We start from the raw sequence: 21,492 nt of genomic DNA, 5'->3' as shown, positions 1-21,492 counted from the left end.
TCTACCTTGAAATTGTTTGTTACGATTTTTGGTACAGACCATTTTGTGAGCCAGCAATATCAAGGTGCTGTGTCATGGTTTCCCTCCACCCCATATCTTGGCCCTAGGTTGGAGAAGAACAAGGCCAAGAAAATCCTCCAGATCATGACCCCATTCATGACCAAAGTTGGTACTTGGACCAGACCTTACGTAAGAGACTATATGATGAGTATGGTGTGCAAGGCTGGGCAATAGTGCAGTTCCTTGGCGATGCAGTGTTCATTCCTGCAGGTGCACCCCATCAGGTAACTATACCAACTCTAGGCCATATTGACAAATAGAATTGAATTTGAGGCGCAACAGAACTGCAGCTTGAAAATAATTAATTAATTATGGTAATTAATATTGCTCACTTAAGATTTTGTTTTCTACATATGCAGTTCTTACATTACTATAAGTTATGTAAATATCTGAATGATGTGTACATAACTGATGAAATTACGGGGCAGGGGGGAAAAGCTGGGGTGAATGGAGGGAAAACATTTCTGTGTAATGAAACCTCAGCCAAGGAAACCAGATTCAAAGGTTAAGAGAACTTGCTTTAGGGAATGCTAATGTTTGTGGGAGAACAGGGAAACCTGTTGGATGTCATGTATTTTGTTCTGGTTTTACTATTAGATACAATTCTGTCAGTTTCTGTTTCTGATGAGTAAATGTGGCAGAGCCTAAATATATGGGGGGGTATTGGGGTTTTTTGGGGGTTTGGTTTTTGGTGATTGTTGTTGTCGTTCTTTCTTTTGGGGTTTGGAGGTTTGTTTGTTTTCATTTTGGTGTTTCGTTTGTTTTGTTTTGTATGGTTCATTGTCTTGATATATCAGTCATTTGATACGGGTTTTTAGGTCCATAATTTGTACAGCTGCATTAAAGTGGCAGAAGATTTTGTATCTCCTGAACATGTGAAGCACTGCTTCCGTCTGACCCAGGAGTTCAGGCACCTGTCTAATACTCATACAAACCATGAGGATAAACTGCAGGTAACCGATATTATGTCAGTAAACACTAAATATATCCTGTGTTTTGCCAGCTTTGTTCAGTACCAGAAATGTATGGCTAAGGGAAGAGTAACAACTTCCCACAAATCTGGAGGTTCTCATTTGATAGGTACATTAATTAATTTTTAAATACTTCTGTCTACAGTATTATGTAAACAAAAATTAGTAATAGACTTCTGCATTTCCAGAGAACTTTCCCCCTATTAGACTAATGGCATGCATTGGTATTAATAAGTTTTTGAATGGCTGAATCCTAATGACAGCAAAGCAGACCAGAAGAAAAAAAAACACTATTAAAATTGAAAGAGCAATGCTTTGTTTTGAAGAGAGATGTTTATTTGACCAAGTACACTTATGTTTGTTTCTTTATTGCCTATAGGGAAACTCCTCTGAAAGTGAAGGCTGGCTTATTTAAGTCAGGGATATGGTTTAGTGGTGGATTCGGCAGTGTTAGGTTTGTGGCTGGATTCGATGATCTTTAAGGTCTTATCCAACATATGTTAGTCCTAAAATTAAATGTGTTTTAGTTTGAGGAAGTGTGACTGCTTCAACTAATAATTATGCACAGAACATAATAGGTACACAAGTACATTGGATATAAGACAGTAAGTTCTACAGAGAGAAGACTGTAGGGGATCTTGCTGAATTTTGTCTAATGCTTCTGAAGCATTAGTATGTGCTCAGTTTGCAAATTTTGTTGTCAGCATTTTTTGTGTGTCAGTAATCACATGCATGTAAAAGAAAGGAGGGTGGAGATCTGCAGAATGGCTGTCCTCATCAAAGTAAGTACACAATATATAGTCACTCTCCAGGATGCCACCCACGGATGTCAGAAATCTACCATGTTAATTCTCTAATACCAATTTAGTGAAAGTTTGCTATAAATTTCTGTGTGGATTTTCATAGGATTATAAAGGAAAGCAAAAGTAGGATCAGCTCTCATTCTGGCTTCTAACTTTGTACCTCTTCAGCTGTGATGATGTGACAAATGTGGAAGTGTTTCTGTAAATTAAGAGGTTTGGAAATGAGTAGTGCTTGTTATTAAAAAAAAAACCAAACAAACCCAAAAAAACCCAAGAGACAAAAACCCACAAAGTGCAACTCAATATTCCTGTGAAAAGGAATACTGGTTGTATTTGCCTCAGAGTTTTTTTTTTTTTTTTTTTTTTTTTGTAATTTTTAATGTATACTTTTATATAAACCTCTGTCTATATTTATATATATTAAAAATACACAGAGACAATAACAGCCACATAAATGATACCAAAAAATGAGGTCACATGTACATCAGGAAAAGATTATGGTGCTTGGCAGTTAGTTGAAGAAGTGCAATTGAGCCACTCACTTAGGAGGTGAAACTGTTCCATTCAACACCTGGAAACAGAATTCGGATAAACTTAGCTCAGAAAAAATCAGAAACAAGACAGAGCTTTGATTCTTAAATAGGTAACCCGTGAAAAAGATTGCAGTGAATACTAGTGGATTTCTCATCGTGTGCTTGTCTTTCTGCAAGATTCACAAATTCGAAGAATTTCTAGCCTCCATGCAAAGACAACAGGATGATTTGTTGCATCATCTTAATTTTCATAGGATTAAACCATATGATTTTCTTGCATCTTTTAGATTTGATTCATGTGAATCTGTAAGTGACTTGGATCACAAGGACTTTTTCAAAATAAACTCATATATATAACTTCATAGTGCACTTCCTCCTAGCTCTCACAGAAGAAGGAATTATCTTAAAATAACACGAGTAAAAATACGTTGCTGGGTGACCAGAAAATGAGTTAATAAATCAGTGCAGTATCTAAAATACTTGTCATCTGTGACAGTTAAAATTTGTGCTGTTGATATCCTGAAGCAAAAAGAGTATATATTTTGTGTATACTTGCCAACTGTTACAAATTCAGCTGTCGAAGTTGATTGCGTAGATATGTAAGACTCTCCTTGTTAGTCTGTAGAAGTTGATTTTTTTTTTCCTGTTGCAGGTGAAGAACATTATCTACCATGCAGTGAAAGATGCTGTTGGCACACTGAAAGCTCATGAATCCAAACTAGCTAGATCATAGGAATTGCTAATTCCAAATGCCCTGTCAAGGAAGCCTTTTGCTCACGGTATATACAGGGACTGCACACAACTGCCTCTGCAGGAGCAGAGGCTTCTCACTGAGAGCTGGTGTGGTCAGTATTACACACACTCTTCAGCCACTGTTTTCTACGCTGCCTCAACACTGAAGGTCTAATGGAAGGTCGCACTGTTAAATGCAGAATTCCATATTCTAAAAGGTGCCATGTCCCTTTCCTGTGGCCTTTTGCAAATTGAAAGAACATGGAAACCACTTGGTGTTCCTGCATATTATGATTAGAAATGGTATAAAGAGTGTGGATGTTTTTTTCCCTCATGCCTAGTTAGTCTCCACAAAGTTAGACAGAACATGCTGGAGGTGGGTTGTCCTACTGCAGACTTTGTTGATAGCTGCTGAAGGAATGTGACCAACTGCAGAAATTCAAACAAACTTCCCATGTGAGATACAGGCCAAGGAAAAGGATAAAGCTATTCTCTGCACTCCCCTTCTTCTAGCTGTTTCTCTAGACACTGTAGAGTTGCAGAACTAAAGGGAGAACTCACTTTTTTTTCCCCCCGGGAGACTCCAGAAATAAGAGAATTGTGTATTTAGTGAAAAAATAGGTTTGTAGTGAAACAGTTAATATTTCATGAAAGTAGATATTTTTAGTATTTTTGAAGTACCACAATTGTTCCTGGATTTTCAAGGAAAGGTGTATTACATTTAGTCTTCCTTTCAGTAAAATCAAGAAGTGATTTTTAGAAAGCAGTCCAAAATAGCACAAAAACAGCCAAAGGAGAATTGAACAGATATTGACATCCCACCTCCCTTGCCCATATTACCTCACCTATCTTCCCCCCTCTCTCTATGCCACCCTGCTTCCTCAGAATGAGAAGTAAAAAGGAGTGTAAACTCTATTCTCACATGGAGATGTTGTACATCTCTCCCTTTACTGGTGACTGCAGGCAATATTCACCCAATACCAGTGCTACCTGAAAACATCTATAAAACATCTATCCTTTCCAAAGTGAAGGAAAAGTTAACTTTTGGTGTCAACTTTGTCCAGAACTATTTTAAGTAAAATGTTCCTGCTTGATAGAACTGTATTCAGAATTTACTAATGTCAGCATTGATGCAATGGATTTCATTGTCCGGGTACATGGGGAAATGTATTGACCTTATCTCCAGCTGTACTGTAGTGCCACTTGCAGGCCTGTTAATATGTTCACGGTTATTTCATTTTTTAAAAAATAAAAGTCATTTACTGTAACAGCCTGGGCAGTTTCTTTCATACCTGTACACTGATCTTCCTGCCTTGAGGTTGTCTCAGCCTCTGCCCCTGGTAGTGTAGGCTGCCTGCTAATTTTGACCTGCTGTATTTGACCAGAAGGCTCATGTGGTTTAGCCTGGCATCCCAAGTATGTGCTGGGAGCATACCAAGCTGCCTGCCACTTTTTGATTCTTCGAGGTAGTTTGGGTAGAGGATCTGTCTTGTCATAAAAAACACCTCTTGTACTGTGCTCCCCATCTCTCACTATCTTCCTAACAGGTTAGGATCCAGAGATGCCCTCTCCACTGGAGATGCGGATAGGGTGGTAAAAGTTCTGTGGTTTCTGACCTTGGAGGTTGTGATGGCGGCAGCAGTTCTGTTCACTGACATGCGGCATACTGACAGCTTCTCAGTTTGGTTATTGGGTGCAAAGTCCAGTCACAGGCTTTTGCTGCCTTATAGCCTTGCAGCAATCCTGTGAATATGGGCTAATTCAGTCCACTAGAGATAAAAAGGGTTATTCCAGACACGTGAATCATTCTGCTTCACTGTATTACGTTGTGTACAAATTCTTGTGCTCTTTTGTTGCACTCTGTGCATACAGATTAATTATAGCTGAGGTGTTTCCCTCATTTCTATGTGTGTGTATATATAAGTATTAGAATTGGATAAAGATCAAAAAGGCAGGGACTTGGCTATGTCTAATACAGTAGCATGAGTAATTTTCAATGCAGTGATCTACAGCAGGAGTTTTGCATCTCATGCTAAACCTTTGTTTAGTTGGAGTCTATCAAGTACTGCTTCTGTCTCTTGAATTTCCTTTTTTATTAAGCATAGAGTACAATTAACCTAAAGCAATATTCAGCCAAAATCAGAGGGATTATTAAAATTAAGAACTATCATAGAATCATAAAATGGCCTACGTTGGAAGAGACCTTAATCTAGTTCCAGCCCTCCCTGCTGTGGGCAGGGATATCTTCCACTAGACCAGGGTACTCCAAGCCCCATCCAACCTGGCCTTGAACACTTCCAGGGATGAGGCAGCCACAGCTTCTCTGAGCAACCTGTGCCAGGGCCTCACCACCCTCACAGGGAAGAATTTCTTCCTCATACCTAATCTAATTCTAGTCTCAACTTGAAGTTATTCCACACCTGTCCTGTCACTACTAGCTCTTGTAAAAAGTCCCTCTTTGTCTTTCCTGTAGCTCCTTCAGATACTGAAAGGCTGCAGTTAGGTTACTCGAAAGACCTTATCTTTTCCAGGCTGAACAATTCCAATTCTCTTAGTCTTTCCCCATGTGAGAGTTGCTCAGTTCCTCTGATCAGCTTGGTGGTCTTGTCTGGACTCATGCCAACAGGTTTACGGCAATACAGACTTTAGAGCAGATGGGGACAGGAAGAATTTGTAAACTGTTCTGGCAAATCAGTTCCAGTAACTTAAATTTGAAAACTTTTATCCTTTATCTGGATCTTACGTAACAGGAGATGGAAACTGCTGCTTCTTTTGGCAAGTTTTTCCAAGTATTTTTTCTTATATGGGGCACAAACTTTATGTAGTTTCACAGTCCATTTCATACTTCTTGCTTGTTTTACACCAAGAGAAAGTCTTCAGTTGATGCCAGGTGGTAATTGTCAGCTCTTAGAATTCTGTTCAACTACTCAAAATCTAGTTGTTACTGACAGCAATTTCAGAATTTCTGAAACAGAATGTTCACGTATTGTGTATCTGCAAACACACTGGTTTTTGTTAGTTAATATTAATCAGATACATATTTATATATTATGTATATAGATAATATATAATGCTCATATACTTATGGAGGTATATATTATACATTACACATTATACATGTATAGATATAAAACCCAGACAACTGCAGGCATTTGTCTCCTTTCAAACACACTTAGCTTCTGCTCCCTGCTGTAGCCGTACATGTTCAGGGACATTTTATGGTGCTTGGAATTGGACTGTGAATCTTGCTGCAAGTCTTGTCGTGGTGATGCCAGAAGTAATTGTATTTAGAGCTTCTACTACATTCTTTGACAGAGTTGCAAGATTGAATTATGCTTTGTTTGAAAGATGTACCTTTGTTAGCTTTGTAATTTAACTGGGCTCCAGAGCCATTTTTACTGGAACTGTTTTTGGCCATTTTCATAGCTTCATAGTTCCTTTATGTCACCCAACACATCTCTCTTCCAAGATGAACAGGTTTAGAGTGTATAATGTTTGCACAGAACCTGCTCAGTGCCTCTGATAGTTCTTGTTGATTTTCTTGTGATTGCTTTTTGTTCAGCTACCCCATCTTTGAGCGAGGGTGATCCCGGTATGTGCAGGGTTTTCAGTGTATTCACCATGCATTTCTGTGGTGAGATTCCTGTTGCTGCATTTCTTAATAGTGCTAAGCATTAAGATTTCTAGTAGTCATGACTACACTATCTTTCCTGAGTAGTGACAGCTAACCTGGGGCCCATCTCATACACATTTATGTGTGGACATGTGTTACAATTCTCTCTTACGAGGAGAATCCTCTCCCTCCAGTACCCACCACAAACTAGTTCTGACATATATCATACAGCACTTATACCACAAGTAGCCAGCCAAAGTGATTATAAAATTGAATGAAGATATATAATCAGTATTTTTTATCACAGTATTTTCTAATTACAGATTTTAAGGGGCAGCTGGTATGTTACCTAGAATGTAAGCAGATTAAAGCAGACATCATAAATCAGAGGGGTTTTAGCAGAGGGAGAAGAAAAACTTGAGTTACATGTCTTAATATAGTTTGCTGCAGTCATCACACTTGTTCTACTTGATGCTCTCTTGCCATTACTAAATGGAGGTGCGTGAGATAGTAGGCAGCACCATTTTTGAATATAGGCTTCAAACTCGGGCAGCCTTTTAGCCAGTGTCCTGTGGAACTACAGACAAGAGAAGCAAGATTTCAGGAATATGTGGCTGTTGGTCTGCCCGAGTGAATTTAGACTGCATTCACAATACTGAAATTTGGTGTGTGCTCAGCCATGCAAGGGTGTAATGTCCCCATAATGTCCCCAGTGTGAAGACTTCACTTCTTTTCAACCAAAAAACTTCCTTTTCTTGATACTGAATAAAAACGCAACAGCATGCAAGGTTTAACTTTACAAAACCTAAATCTTTACTCTGAGACAACTGAACCAGGCAACATAAATATAGGAAAAAAATAAGTACCTAATACATCAAAGGTTGTGTTCCATGTGTTGTTTTTCTGAAAGATTCTTAGATGGCCTTTTGTAAAACCTGAGGATGTGGAATCAGAATTGGAGCAGCAGAGTTAGATTTGTTAGCAGTAACTTGAATTTACCTACAATCCAAATTTAAAAAAAAAGTTATGAGGCATAGATAGTATTTAAAACTATTGCTCCCTTGTATGTATCATTTCCTTCTCCTTCCTCACTCCTGATAGCCCTTTGATAGCTCTCTGAGCTTCTACAGGTCAGAGGTATTGGTTGAGGTATATGACACACTAGTGATTTATTCATGCATCAAGCACATCTTGTAAGCAGTGTTCAGTGAAAATGATTGTGAAACTACACATGTGAGTGAAGCATAGCACAGAAGGACCTGTTGGCAGTGCATCTTCCAGGCTCTGGTTACTGGTGAGGAATCTTCTGATTGTCATCTTTAGTGTTTTCCCAAACTTACCCCCCATAGCTGGGATGCATGCCAATGCCTGCTCTCTTCCAGTGCATCTCAGAATCTGAAATCAGCCCACAGCTTCTTTCCTCTTAGTTGGCGGTGTCTGTAAGATCCCTATTTTCAACCTTTGAAAAAGAGCTGCACATCCCCATCAGGCATTTGAAAAATAACCAGTCAGAAGTCATCTTACTTTTCTCTCTCATCTCCCTCATTCCCCTGCCTTGCAGGCGTTTTTTCATTTATCTTTTCCTTTATATAGTCTAATAGGAAAATGGTAATGTAAGTTTCAAGAGCTGGATACAACAAAATACAGCTGTTTCCTCTAGGAAGGTGTCTTCTAAGAGAACAGCTTTCAATCACAAAGCAAAACAGATAAAGAAGTGTTCTCAGAACAACTTCTAGTTCTAGAGCCCTAGCTCTTACAATGTCATTTTTGGCTGTGTCAGCTTGTGCTTTTTCTGTTTTCCTTACTTCTTCCAGCTTTTGATACTCTTCCCCTACAATTGACACCTTTGTGCTGCAGAGAGGATTCCCATTGTGCTCTTCCACTTCACCTTTATTCCTAAGACCCTTATTTAGTCTGCTAAACTTTTCCAGAGGGAATCCTAGGTTCTTGAGCCCTGATGAATTGCTGTTCCTCTTCATCACAGCAGCTTCTGCCTGAACCTCAGCTTCAGCAGGATCTCTGGATCTGACCTGCCATTTTTCTTAGTGTAGCTTTGCTTCAGCTGCTCTATTCGAGGAACAGCTTGTTTGTTTTCCATGCCTTATTGTTTAGCCATAGCAGATTGATAGGTATTTGGTGACCTATTTGGACCTATTTGTAGAACACAAGTTTATCATGAGTTGTTTCAGCAGTAGCATATCTGCAAAAAAACCATGTAGCCTTAACTTGAAAACAATTGATGAATTGCTTTCCTGGGTGGGTCTTAAGGTCTTAATGACACAGCATTATACAGTATTACTAATAACTTAATAGAAAGAATACTACTAATAAATATTTTTAGTTTTACTTGACCTACCTGCAGCTGACACTTTTCCCAAAACCAGCCCTTCAACTACCAGTAGTTTCTCCTTGTGGAAAGGTAAGTTAATGAATTAATCTTTCATTTTTGTTTATGATATGGAAAGAAATTGAGGTTCTTATTGCTAAATGTAAATTGCTATCTTAAAGTACCTTTCCTAAAGTTGTTCTAAAGCTCAACATGCTACTTAACAGTGAGCCACCACTTACAAGACTACTGATGTTGAGATTCTGTTGTTCTTACCACCATTTGTGTCTAATGCACTGTAGATTTTCATACTGCCCCTTGGCACATTAAATAGCTTAAAACACTAAGGCACGTTTTATTTAGGTGTCACTTATCCAAGCAGCACTTATTTAGCGTTCTCACACTGTCATATGTGTTACTCACCAGATCTCTGCATTTTCCCTCTTCTGTTTGCATCTTCCACTCACCCAAGCACGAACAAATTACTCAAGTAACAGAGCTGTGCTGGTCACTGATAGGAAACTGATGCAGTTAGAAATACAGTTATTTTGTTGAGCATTTTGCGTGCTTGTGTTACTTGGGTGTGTGAAAGCAGATTCCTTTTATCCTATTAGTAGGTCAGTTATGCCATCAGTGGTGTAAATTGTGCAGTCCCTTATGCAATCATTTTGTGGCCATTCATATCCAAAAGCAGACTGTGACAAAATGTTCTTTGTCACTGTCTGTAGAGACATTCATGTTTTCATCTCTTGCATGTAATGCGGAAGTAGTCAATGTTTTGTATTTGTCATCACTGCTCATTATACTGAATTTCACGCATTCATGAGAAAATTCTTCCTGAGCAGCTCTTTGGTTTTGTTCTGACTCTTTCCTTGGTCTCCTTCCTTTTCATAAAGACTCTTCGGCAACCGATGAGACTTTGCCATAGTGCCTTCCTTCGGGTTTTTTTGTTTTGGTGGGGTTTTTTTCTTGTTTGGTTTGGTTGGTTGGTTGGTTGGGTTTTTTTGGTTTTTTTTTTTTTTGGTTAGCTGAAGAACTATAGTAGATTTCTAGCGATTTTTTTTCCTTTTTTCTTTAATTAAAAACCAGCTTATGTAATGGTTATCTCAGTATGATTCAGAGATCTGTGTACTGGGCCTAACCAATTCTTGACTGTAATATACATACAGGCTCCCAGGGACCCAGTAATGAACTCGGGCATTGACTGAGGAGGAAGATTCTCTTAACAATATTCCTTGGTGAGCTGTTAAAATACAACAATTTCTGGCACTCCAGTATGCTTAAGCATACACATTTCCCACCCTGCACTAAGGGTATTGACACGCACACACATACACTGTTCAGCCTTGTTTGTGTAGTTAACAAAGTAATCCTTGACCTCTCAACTGACATTTCGAGGAAGAGTATCTGGCAACACTGAAATAACCTGGAAACTACAAGTAACAGCCATCATTCTTCTGGTTTGATAACGCAAACGTCAGTATCGGCAAGTTGAGTTTTGTTTTGCATCCGGTTTTGGGTGAAACTTGGAGCCGTTGAACTCTGTATCCTGTTTGCAGCGTGTAACAGCTGTTGTCTGGACTTCCCTGGACGACGCAACTGGAGGGAAGATGGCTTCTTCTGTGGTCTCTATTACTCTGTCTTCCCAAGTGCCCGTGATCTCACTTCAGCACTGTCCTGTCATTTTCCTCACGTTGCGCATATTGCTTCTCTGCTATCGTTCCAGCAACGGCACTTGTCCGCCTCACTGCTGCCGCTCCGCAGGCGGGGCTCCGTTGCCGGGTTCCCGCCGCACCTCCCGACCTGGTGCAAGCGAACGCGGGGCTTCCCCCCGGCGGGGGGCGGACAGCTCGACCCGCCAGGGTTCCGCAGCGGGGCGGGATGCTGGGGGCCCTGCGGCCTCTCCCTCCGCCGCGTCGGCTCCTCCCATCCGAGCACACGGGGCGGAGCTGCGCTTGCTGCAGGAACCTGCCCTTTAAGAGCCGCCTCCCGCAGCTGCTCAACCCTGAGCCGCGCCCGGCGCCGCCATGGTCTCTTGGATAATCTCTCGCCTCGTGGTGTGAGTGCGTGCGGCCGGGGCGCGGGGAGGCGCGGGCCGCTGCGCAGGGCCCTTCCCCGGTGGTGCGCCTCGGGGACCGCGGCCCAGAGCGGGGCTCTGGCGGTGGCGTCGGTGCTGCTCCGCGGGACCCCGCGCCCCGGGAAGGGGCGGCTGGGGGGCGGGCGCCCTTGCGGATGGCTGCGGCCGCGGACGGGCGGGTCCGCGCGGGCTGCGGCGGCCCACGGGCGGTGCCGTGGTGAGGGCGGCTGAGCCCCGCCCGGAGACCGGCATCACGCCGGCACCGGCATCCCGGGGGGAGTGCCCGCCACTGCGGCCGGGGGCGGGGCGGTGTGCCGCGAGGCGCTGAGGGGTCTGTTCTTCTCGTAGGCTGATCTTCGGCACCCTCTACCCCGCGTACTCCTCCTACAAGGCCGTGAAGACGAAAAACGTAAAGGAATATGTGAGTACGGGCTTGCCGTGCCGGCGCAGCGCCCGCCCCGTCCTTCGCGGCCGCCTCGGAAGCCCCCGGCCTGTCCCCGGGGCGATGGCGCTCCGGCTCCGCAGGGGCTCGGGTCAGCCAGGCCTCCGGAGCAGCAGCTCCAGTGGTCTCTGGAAGAGCTGCCAAGGAAGGATGCTTACTGAAATGGGAGGTTTCAAACCGTAAACGTGGGCTGTTTTTTCTCAGGAGATGCTGAGTGAGGAAGGGAAAGTGGGGGAAACACTGCAATCTGGAAGCTTATGAAAGTCCAGGACAAGTTCTTTCTTGTAACTTTATTCGTACTTTGCGTCCTTTACTGCTTTTTCAGTACTACTTTTGTTTTCTTCCAAAGGGCTGAATAATCTTGCTTGGTTTGTGGCTGCCTATCAACTTTGCTTGTGATCAGTGTTTTATGTTGGTCAAAACTTCATTCTCTTTCCCCTCTGGAACCGTTTCTCTCTCTCTCTCTCTACACCGTTGTTACAATTACCGTATTTAAAACACCAAATGTTTTTTTGCGATGTGGTGTGTTGCTTTCTTACAGAAGGGACGCTCTAAGTGGATCAGTTGAGACAAGACCTATTTCTCTTATGGGTGGGATGAGTTTCCATTTACGTAGAGCAAAGAATAATGTGATGTAGAAGTAATATGCGTGAATAGGATATAATCTGTCAGTATTACTTTATGATGCAGTCTGAGACTTCCTTCAGCTGTCTCTGTTTGATCCTTACAAAATTACATGTCAGTAATAAATGTTGTGGGATATAGTCTTCTTTTGGCTTATGCTGCTTCAGCTCTCTAGCATTGACTAGACCCTTCCTGTGCATTGGCTGAAAATTCAGCCCACAGGTTTTTAAGGAGACACCAACTGGCCTGAGAGTCTCGCTCATAATGGACAGCTTTACAAACTGCAGGATCTGGCCTGAAGTGTTTGATTTTTGTTTTTGTTTCAATACTGGCCTCAGCAGAGAAGTTGAAATGTGAATGTTCAGGAGGCACTGATAACTAATAAATTGTTTTGAGTATTAAAGAGACAGTCTTGATGAGCCTTACTAAACTTTAAAGTTTATTAGTAGTAATATTAGAAATGCAAAACAAAAACACAAAAGAAACTATCTGAATCACGTGATCCTGTGACTTCATAATTACCTTTGAAGTTATGTATTAAGTGGTATCATATTACTATTGTCTTCTCTGGCATTCCTTGCTTCTTTTATTTCAGTTGCCAGTGACCTTTATTTGTTGCATAAAATGTGTATTTTTTACCTGGAATTTTATTCTGGTTCATGAATGTCAGTAACAGAATGATTTTATCCGGTTACAGAATCTGAACTTGAAGACAGATTTCAGAGTTTCAAATCTTTTTATTGAGAACTTGTTGTGAGAAAAAAACCCTCAAACCCTCATTTTTTAAAAACAACTGGCATTCTTTACCTGCTTATTTTCTGTGGGTAGGTGCTGTTGAGGTACATAAATGCTTTATTTCTTTGCAGAATGTAAATGTTTATTGATCCGATTTTCTTTTGGTGAGCGTTACCTGAGCAGCTGCAAGACTTACTTAATCTGCTGGTGAAAAATCACAGCATCACGGAATGGTTTGGGTTGGAAAGGCCCTTAAAGTGCGTCTATTCCAACCCCCTGCTGTGGTCAGGGACACCTTCCACAAGACCAGGTTGCTCCAAAGCCTGACCAGCCTGGCCTTGAACACTTCCAGGGATGAGGCATCCACAAGCAGAAGTGAGATTAAGTGCTTGAGTATCATGAGGTTGTCTTAACAATAAAATCAACTGATGGCTTGGTTGTAAGCTCCACTAGGGCTGATGTGGAAAAGCGTGGCATTAATTTTTGGGTTTTGTTTAGTGATTCAGCAGTATAGGTTTCCTGAAGTAGATAGTCTGGATTGCTGCAGCAGAAAATATAATCTTGTTTTTAGTTTCAGTGAAATTGCTGGAGTGATTCAAGAAAATGTATTTGAACTGCTAAAACTAACATATTAATTATTTCTTCTTGAGAGGACTGCATCAGAAATAAGCAGTTAGATGTTGGACTCCCATCTGCCTAATTCACTTACATTTGAAGCACTTCTTCCTTCTCAACACAAGTGGAAAGATGGGGGAAAAACATCGCAGAAGGGGCCAATATCTGTTCAAACTGTTCTTCATGTGAAAAGTCAGAAAACTTGAATGCTGTACTGCCCATTTTCAAAGCCAGCTGTTTTATGTACCACTGCTAGGTCATAGTGCTTAAGAACCAACACTGATTAGGCTTTGGTGGTGGAGAAAAGTCTTACAGGTGTATCTGTGCTAAAGTGGTGTATTGAAGCTTGAGTTGACAGACCAAGCTACCACAAACAGTCTATCGGTGGCATTAGAATACAGTGCAAATTTACTCTTCTCTACCACCATGATAAAAATTCAGGATGAGTCCTTGAGCAGTTGCAGCAAACTGCTTCTAGTAGCTCAGATTGTCCTAAAAGCAATTTCTTTCTTTTTACATGTCATCTTCAGCTTTGGTCAAGTCTACATTCCAGTTATGCTTTTGCACTTGCTGAATTCATTTAGGTTCTTGGCACAAGTTGGGGAGACTATATATGTGCCATTAACTGAACCTGGCGATCATCAGGTTGAGCAGCAAAGACCTGACTCCTTTTAGTGGATTGAAAAAAAAAATGCAGCCTCATTTAACCCTCAGTTTTGGAAGGTGTTTGTAATCTGTCACAAGAAAAAAAAAATAGTGCTTCTTCCCATCTGCTTTCTGCTCTTTTAGTTTCTGGTCATCTGCAGGGACTTCTAGAACTAGAAGTTGGATCCTTCTGGTTTATTTGAGAGCTATACTTCTTTTTTTCTTTGGCTTTAGAGCATAGAGTGAAGGCTGACAGAAGGAGACTGAGGCAAGAGACCTGCGTCCAGTATCAAAGATATCAACATGAAGTTTCTTTAAGCAGTAACGAAACAATGTTTTCTGTTCTCAGTTCATACTCCTGAGCATTCTGTTAGCAGAGTGAAAAATGAGCACTAAGCTTACACTCAGGCTGCTTACAGTGACCCCTTTTGAGTGACATCTGCTAATGTATGTAAATGCAATAGTTTTCACTAAGAAAAAGCAGACACTGTAAGTTCATTGCTTTATAATTAAGCCCATTTAGAGACAAAATGTCAACTGAAGATCAGTCAAGATCCTCTTTTTTAATTCTTTAATCAACTCCTACCTAATCTCTTGGATAGAAAAGTATCTTCTGCACAGTTTGTCATTTTACTATTCACAACCTTTTCCAGATGTTTCATGAAGATGAGCAGCACAGATCTCAACACTGATTCCTGTGGGATTCCACTGGTAACTTTCCTCATTGTGAGAAGTGGCCATTTATTTTATCCTTTGTTTCTTTCTTTTTAACCAACTGTTAATCCTCAATAGTCCCTTCCTTTTTATCCTTGACAATTTTGTTTCTTTAAGTGTTCGTTTAGACCTGTTAGAAACTATTTAGAAACTTCATATACTCTGCCCTGTAAGGAAAGCACTATAGCTAGCGCAGGTTTATGGAAACCTAAGAATTCTGCTACACTTGTGAATTTTTTTTTTCTGAAAAAACCCCATAATCTTGATTTTGTTACATATATGTAGGTATTTGCTAATTGCTATTATTATTATTATTATTACCTTCATTTTGCCTAATGCTGAAATAAGATTTACTGCTGTTGAGCTTCTCTGAAATCTCTCACCCTTTTGGATCCCTTTTTGCAAACTTAGATTTATCATTATTCACGCACTTTTTCATACAAGAGCTGGTTCATGTTGCTGCACCGAGGACTTAATCGTTTGTTTCGAAAAGTTGCTTTAGATCAGCCAAATGACACCTGGTCTTGTCCAAACTGATAATACAAGAAAAAAAAAAGGCAGGAGAGAGCCATACAATACAAATTTTGCTATTTTCTGTTCTGAAAAAGAAAGCTTACAATAAAGTGGAAATAATGTTTAGTAGTCCAAATTACCTTCTAAACTGTTCACTGTGTTAGAGCAGCTGGAGGCAGATTAATTTTCTTTTATGAGAAATTTGTGGAGGGTCTTTCAAGAACAAATCACCAAATTTTCCAACACATGCAAGTTTGGGGAAATACCTGCTTTTATAGTATTTGCTGTAATGAGGATTGTCAACATGTCATTATTATATGAACATAATTGTTCATGTAATTTTAATATATGGATTAATGTGTGGATTTAATATGTGGCATTTCCCTGATTCAGTTTAGTTCTTTTTTCCCATTCTTGATGACACAGAGTGTTAAATTGTTTTTAATTAAGGTGTCCTCTTCATTTATCTGCTACTTATGCTTATTTTTAATTCTCAACAGTATAGAAAACTAGCAATCTTCCTTATAATTCAGCTGACTCCTCTTGAGGAGTAAGTGGCTTGTAGCTGAGAAACCAGTTACCAAAACAGCAGAGTGTGCATGTGTGTTTGTTAGGGGGAATTATTTTGTGCTTTGAAAGAAATACTGCCCCAGATAAAGGTGTGAGGAGGTAGAGAGGTAGATGATAGGCATACAAATATGCCATAATAGTACATACGTATACTCTAAACCTTAAACAAGAAGATTAGGTTGATGTGGCATGTTCTTTGCTTTTTTACCTCTCTCAGTGAGCCCTTATTTAAAAAGAAAAATTAATTGCTTGTGTAATTTCTGGGAGTAATGATTAAGGCAAAGAATGCTTATTAATGAGTTAGAGCAAAATAATATGTTTCTTGGTTTGTTGTTTTTCTTTTTTCCTTAGGAAAACTTTACATCAGGAAAATACAGGGCTGCAGTTGAAACTTAAACTTTTACATATATGTGTGTGTATATATATTTTTTACTGTATTCATAATATATGGGAGAGTATAACTTCTTAAAGTTAACTGATAAATCTTTTTGGATAGGTCATTTGGGACCTTAACACTGTTGCATCATAATGTTGCTACAGGGCATGCATTCATTAATGCATCTGTCTGTGTTTATCTATTTAGAGCACAGTAATCCTATGTGTTTTCTCAGACTAAAATGTACCATTTAGTATGTGGCCCTCTCCATTACAGATTATATATGCCTTCTTTTTGAATCCGTCCTCATGTGTGGAGATGAGTCATTTATACTGAGGACATTTCACTTTTTTTTCTGATGGTTCTGATGTATGTCCATTGAGTGACTGCTCTTTTGCAGGTGAAGTGGATGATGTACTGGATTGTGTTTGCCTTTTTCACCACTGCAGAAACACTCACAGACATTGTTCTTTCTTGGTGAGTTCCTTGGTGGCACATTGGGGACTTTTTTGTTGTTGTTGCTGTATCTTTGTTTTGGTTTTTTTGCCTTTTTTTAAGCAGAGAGGAGAAGTGTTAGGATGCTAAGAATAAACTCTCTCCCCTTTAGGAGTTTTCAATCCCTGTGAAGAGTCGGCAGGTTTCTAAGTATTGTGGGTAGTAGCGGCTATCTTAGCTGTTTCCACTCCTTTGCTTGGAAAGTTAGGGTAAATGCACAGTATCTGTAAAAGGATCTTCATCCATTCATAACTTGAAATATTTTTGAGAAGCTGTTAATGTGAACTGGTACAGTTTGAAAAATGATGGTCTAAAAGGCACCTTAAAAAATGGTAGAAGGAAGGGACCTATTTTGCTTTGACAGCCTTTTATGTGGCTTCAACTGAAGCTTTGAAACAAAATATCTTCAGTTGCCTCATTGCTTTAGTGCTTGAGCTTTGCATACATCTCTGAAACAATGTTAGTCAAGAGTTTCATTTTCTAAAGAATCATGAAATGACTACACATGCCTTACAAAAGTGCTCAGCAGCTTTGTTTCTACCTGCATAAAATTTGAAAAGCAGAAAAAGATCAAAAAAGTACAAGAATTTTAGCTTGTTCACATACTTGAAAAGGACTCCTGAAGATTCTTCGTACTGAGTCACTAGAGAATTTGCATTCACTTGTTTCAATCTCTGCTACTGTATCTTCCCAGACTTTATTGTGTAAGGGTTGGAGATGACAGGCTTACGTCCTGCCTGCTCTTTCTCATCTGCACTGGCCCTGCTTTTGTGTCTTATCTGAGGAGTACCTACTGGAAGTTTCAGAAACAGCCATCAGCCTTAGCAGGAACGTGACATTATTAAGACAAACAGTTGAAAATTTTGGAAATTGAGAATGGAAGCGAATGTAATACTAACATCCACTGGATGCTCTCTGACGAAACTTCAGAATGATGAGAGTAGCTATCAGATTGTAATTTGGTGTGTTTGCAGGGCTGAGAGATGCCCTGTTTGTGAAGTTTTCATGGCTATGGATGAAAGACTAAATGATACTCGAAGAAGGTATGTCCTAGGACTTTAAAAAGGGTTCTGCTTTTCTGACCCGAATAGTTGATTCTCTTGTTTCTGAGCCTTTACCTTGCCTACGCTCTTTCTGCCTGTGCTGCTCTCTGCTAGTTATCTCCATCTGTCTCTGTGCTGATCTTGATTCCAGTTCTCCATCTTTCTCTCTCCTCTTCTTTTTTTTTTTCTTTCCTCTTTCTCTCAGGTTTCCTTTTTATTTCGAGCTGAAAATCGCATTTGTGATTTGGCTGCTCTCCCCTTACACCAAGGGCTCCAGTGTCCTCTACAGGAAGTTTGTGCACCCAACGCTCTCCAATAAGGAGAAGGTACTTGCTTGTTGTTGGAAGATACTGACCTGTCTGGGAACTGACTGACTTCTAATTCAGTTACGCCACAATAAAAACTGAAATCGGTGAATCTTGCTTGTGCTGACCTTAGTGAATGTAGAATGATTCTGTGTCTGACAGTGATGTCATACTGCAGCTTACTGAAGTTTGTAATGTAGCCAATAGTTTGCCTAATGCTTAGAAAGCATGTTTGGCTAACCCAGTGTCATGAGCCCTTACAGTTACTGTGAGTAGTTAAGCCCTTTGAATCACGATAGGAGCAGCATGTTCTGTAGCCAGTCTGTTTTTTCACATTGTCAGTATAAGTAACTGCTTTGTTTCAGTTGTTACAATTTGGAAATAGCATACTGTAATTTAAAGTTGCGTTTAGATGCTTTCTGTAATTAGCAGAGAAACTCGAGTTATGTGATCAATGACACCAGATGCTAGTAGCCTGAAAAAAAAGTGTCCAGATGAGCTTTGTGTTTTTAAGGGTGATGATGGGGAGACTTTGATCATGTTTGTAATGAGGAGCTAAATGCCATGTTCCATGTTGCATTCCTAGGAAATTGATGAATACATTACTCAGGCTTGTGACAAGAGCTATGAAACCATGATGCGAGTTGGCAAGAGAGGGTTAAACCTTGCTGCCAATGCAGCAGTTACTGCAGCTGCAAAGGTAATGCAACGCCTTCTGTAACATTCAGGAATTCTCCAGCAGTTTATTTTTGTGTACCAGCAGTTAGTGCTGTGGGTCTGTTAGGGATACTAGTATTTGTTTGGCACCAACCTACTTTTCTTTCCTTCCAGTTTGCCCTGCAGCTAATCTCATCATTTGTCTTAGAAAAAGTAGAGGGGGAGTGGAGTGGATTTTCCTTTAACCTCTTTGTTATTGTTCTTGGGAGCATACATTTTCCCTTCTTTTTTTCAGAGTACCCTTGTGGGAAATAGGGCACCTTTCCTCCTCTTCTGAATGAATGATCCCATGTGAGATGAGATTGGTGAAGTGCCCTTCACCCCAATTTTTATGTCCTCTTAGGGCCAGGGAGTTTTGTCTGAGAAGCTTCGAAGTTTCAGCATGCAGGATCTCACTCTGATCCGAGATGAAGATACTGTGCATATGCGGAGCCGTGATCCACAGCTGCACCCCTCTGGGGCGAGTCTTCTGGAAACCATTGAAGATTCAGGTACAGAGCACCTGCTGGGCCATTGTATGAGACCTCGCATGGTGAGCCAGGAGGGCTCCCCTGAGCCTTGGGTCTCAGAAGGGAGTACAAGATTGTAGATTATCTGGGAGAAGTTGCACTGTCTTCCCTAGAGCCTTCTCATTTAATATACATCCCTGTACTTTTCCCATTATCGTTATTCAGGATGGTTGACTTCTCTCTGTCGTGAGTTCCTTCAGGATGGGCCATTTTAAGCCCCATATGATTCTTTAAAAGTATTTGCTAAAACTTTCTCTCTTGTTCCTTAGCTTCCTGTTACTCCTCAGGAGAGGAGAGCAGTGTGGCACATCGGTCTAACGGAACCCCATCAGATACTAGAACAGACCCATCAGATGAAGATGCAGGAGACAAACTTCCTAAACGTACCCAGAGTCTCAAAACTCCTAAAAAGGTGGTGAAAGCTGAGGTGAGGTGGTGTATAGATAATTTCCAGCACTGACATTGATTTGTGAGCTTGGTTGGAAGGCTCCAGCTTCATAGTCTCAGCATTTAGAAGCTGTATATATAAATTTTGTTGGACTGTCTTTGCTAGTTGAGTCCTACATCAGTGGACTTGTCATCTACTTGCTATACTTGTCTCTAGCTTTGCACTTTTATCATGCCTGTAAGCCTCTGTCACAAGCCAGAACCCAGCTTTTCTTTCATTTGGGTTTTGTGTTGAAGGGTGGAGCATTAGATTTTTTTAACATGTTTTGTTGACAATGTCCTCTCTCCTGCCTGCTACAGTCTGAATACGTAATAGTGACATTTATCCCTAGGACAGTCACTTTCTCTTAATCTAAAATGCAGCAGTTGTGTATCCTCTTGACTTTGACACATTAGATATTGGGAATAACACCACTCCCCACCTGTCCCATTCCTGGAGTTTTGTCTTGAAGTTTCGGTGACTAGTGATTGTTCAGTTGTCTTCTTCTTATGTTCGTGTGATGATCCAAGGTATTTACAGCCATTCAGATGGGAGATGAATTCTTATTATTAAAATAAACCGTACACGAAAGTAAATGCAGTTGTGTCCAAGAATCATTTAAGCTTAGCAGTATTTTTTTCAGCTGTTTTCAGGTGTGTTTTGTAGAAAATGCTTTTTGAGGTGCTGCTTTCCAGGTTTTGACTCTTACTTGAGTATTTCTTATGGTTTGATTTGTACATGATAAAATGCTTCTCCCTTTTTATGAAGTTGGGGTCCTATTTGCTTGATTCAGCTTGGACTTCTAATGTTATCATTTTTATCTAAGATAAAGAATGCTATATAACTGACTCACATTGTCAAGCTATTCAGGCTAAATATTAAATAATTTGAAGGAAAGTAATTTCTTAGAGCATCATTTTAAGTTATACTGTTAACCTGTTTTTATAGTGTATGGGAAACCTTTGCATGTGCTTAAGTACTCCTTGTAAGAGAATCACAGAATAATTGAGGTTGGAGGGGATCTCTGAACTCATCTGGTTCAAACCCACTGCTCGTGTAGAGCCAGTTCCCAGGACCAGGTCTAGGTGGCTTTTGATTTTCTCCAAGGATGGACATCTATGTCCAAAGATGCGTTTTAATTTAACTCAGATCTTCCTATGGCTTATTTCTGAGTTGAGCCCCTCTTCTTTCTTGTCTACTATATTAGACAGGAGCAGGGAAACAAGAGGCTCAAAATTTGAATTGATGCTTCCTAGTGAGGAATTTTCAAAGTGGAATTGTGAAAAGACAGAAAGAACTCTTATATGCTGTTTATTGTGAATACAGAAATGCCAATAAAGCCCTTTGCAGGCGTATTGATTTTTGTGCACAGACTGTTGGATCTTTGGGTCAGATGTAGGACTTGTAGGAGGTCTTTGACTGAGATCTCTGAGATTGCCAACCAGGGCTGAATGCATCATAGATGAATAAATGCTCTTCTTGCCAGTATCTAGAATGAAAGACACAGAAGTAAAGCATGCAAATTAGTTCAGGATGTTTCTACAGCTTTTAGAGAGCTGCATTGGTGATAGAAGTTAAGAAGCAGTAGAGCAGTGCAAGTGTAGATGTTACCAGTTAGAAATATCTGTGTTTAACCTTTAGTTTAGA

General features: G+C 40.4%; 2 protein-coding genes across 6 annotated transcripts in view; both read left to right on the top strand.

Annotated features, from left to right (window-relative positions):
• Nucleotides 1-4,367, top strand: part of KDM3B (lysine demethylase 3B) — a 50,694-nt gene extending 46,327 nt beyond the window's left edge. For both annotated transcript variants that reach the window (XM_048319717.1, XM_048319716.1), the window contains exons 22-24: nucleotides 108-284; nucleotides 879-1,013; nucleotides 3,020-4,367. In XM_048319717.1, the coding sequence (XP_048175674.1) occupies nucleotides 108-284; nucleotides 879-1,013; nucleotides 3,020-3,100 (393 nt within the window). In that variant the 3' untranslated portion in view covers nucleotides 3,101-4,367. The remainder of the gene's footprint in view (nucleotides 1-107; nucleotides 285-878; nucleotides 1,014-3,019) is intronic.
• A 6,608-nt stretch (nucleotides 4,368-10,975) lies between these two features.
• REEP2 (receptor accessory protein 2) overlaps nucleotides 10,976-21,492 on the top strand; it is a 20,307-nt gene continuing 9,790 nt past the window's right edge. The window contains exons 1-8 of one of the 4 annotated variants that reach the window (XM_048319931.1): nucleotides 11,083-11,097; nucleotides 11,464-11,536; nucleotides 14,830-14,887; nucleotides 16,750-16,826; nucleotides 18,093-18,213; nucleotides 18,779-18,892; nucleotides 19,253-19,400; nucleotides 19,688-19,845. In XM_048319931.1, coding sequence (XP_048175888.1) covers nucleotides 14,837-14,887; nucleotides 16,750-16,826; nucleotides 18,093-18,213; nucleotides 18,779-18,892; nucleotides 19,253-19,400; nucleotides 19,688-19,845 — 669 coding nt within the window. In that variant the 5' untranslated portion in view covers nucleotides 11,083-11,097; nucleotides 11,464-11,536; nucleotides 14,830-14,836. Of the gene's footprint in view, nucleotides 11,098-11,463; nucleotides 11,537-14,829; nucleotides 14,903-16,749; nucleotides 16,827-18,092; nucleotides 18,214-18,778; nucleotides 18,893-19,252; nucleotides 19,401-19,687; nucleotides 19,846-21,492 lie in introns of all 4 variants that reach the window. The other 3 variants (XM_048319930.1, XM_048319928.1, XM_048319929.1) reach the window with 3 other exon arrangements.

This window comes from Corvus hawaiiensis, chromosome 15, assembly GCF_020740725.1.
Source record: "Corvus hawaiiensis isolate bCorHaw1 chromosome 15, bCorHaw1.pri.cur, whole genome shotgun sequence".
NCBI classification, from domain to species: Eukaryota; Metazoa; Chordata; class Aves; order Passeriformes; family Corvidae; genus Corvus; species Corvus hawaiiensis.
The sequence above is the reverse complement of the archived record's forward strand: the minus strand, read 5'-3'. Positions and strand labels throughout refer to the sequence as shown.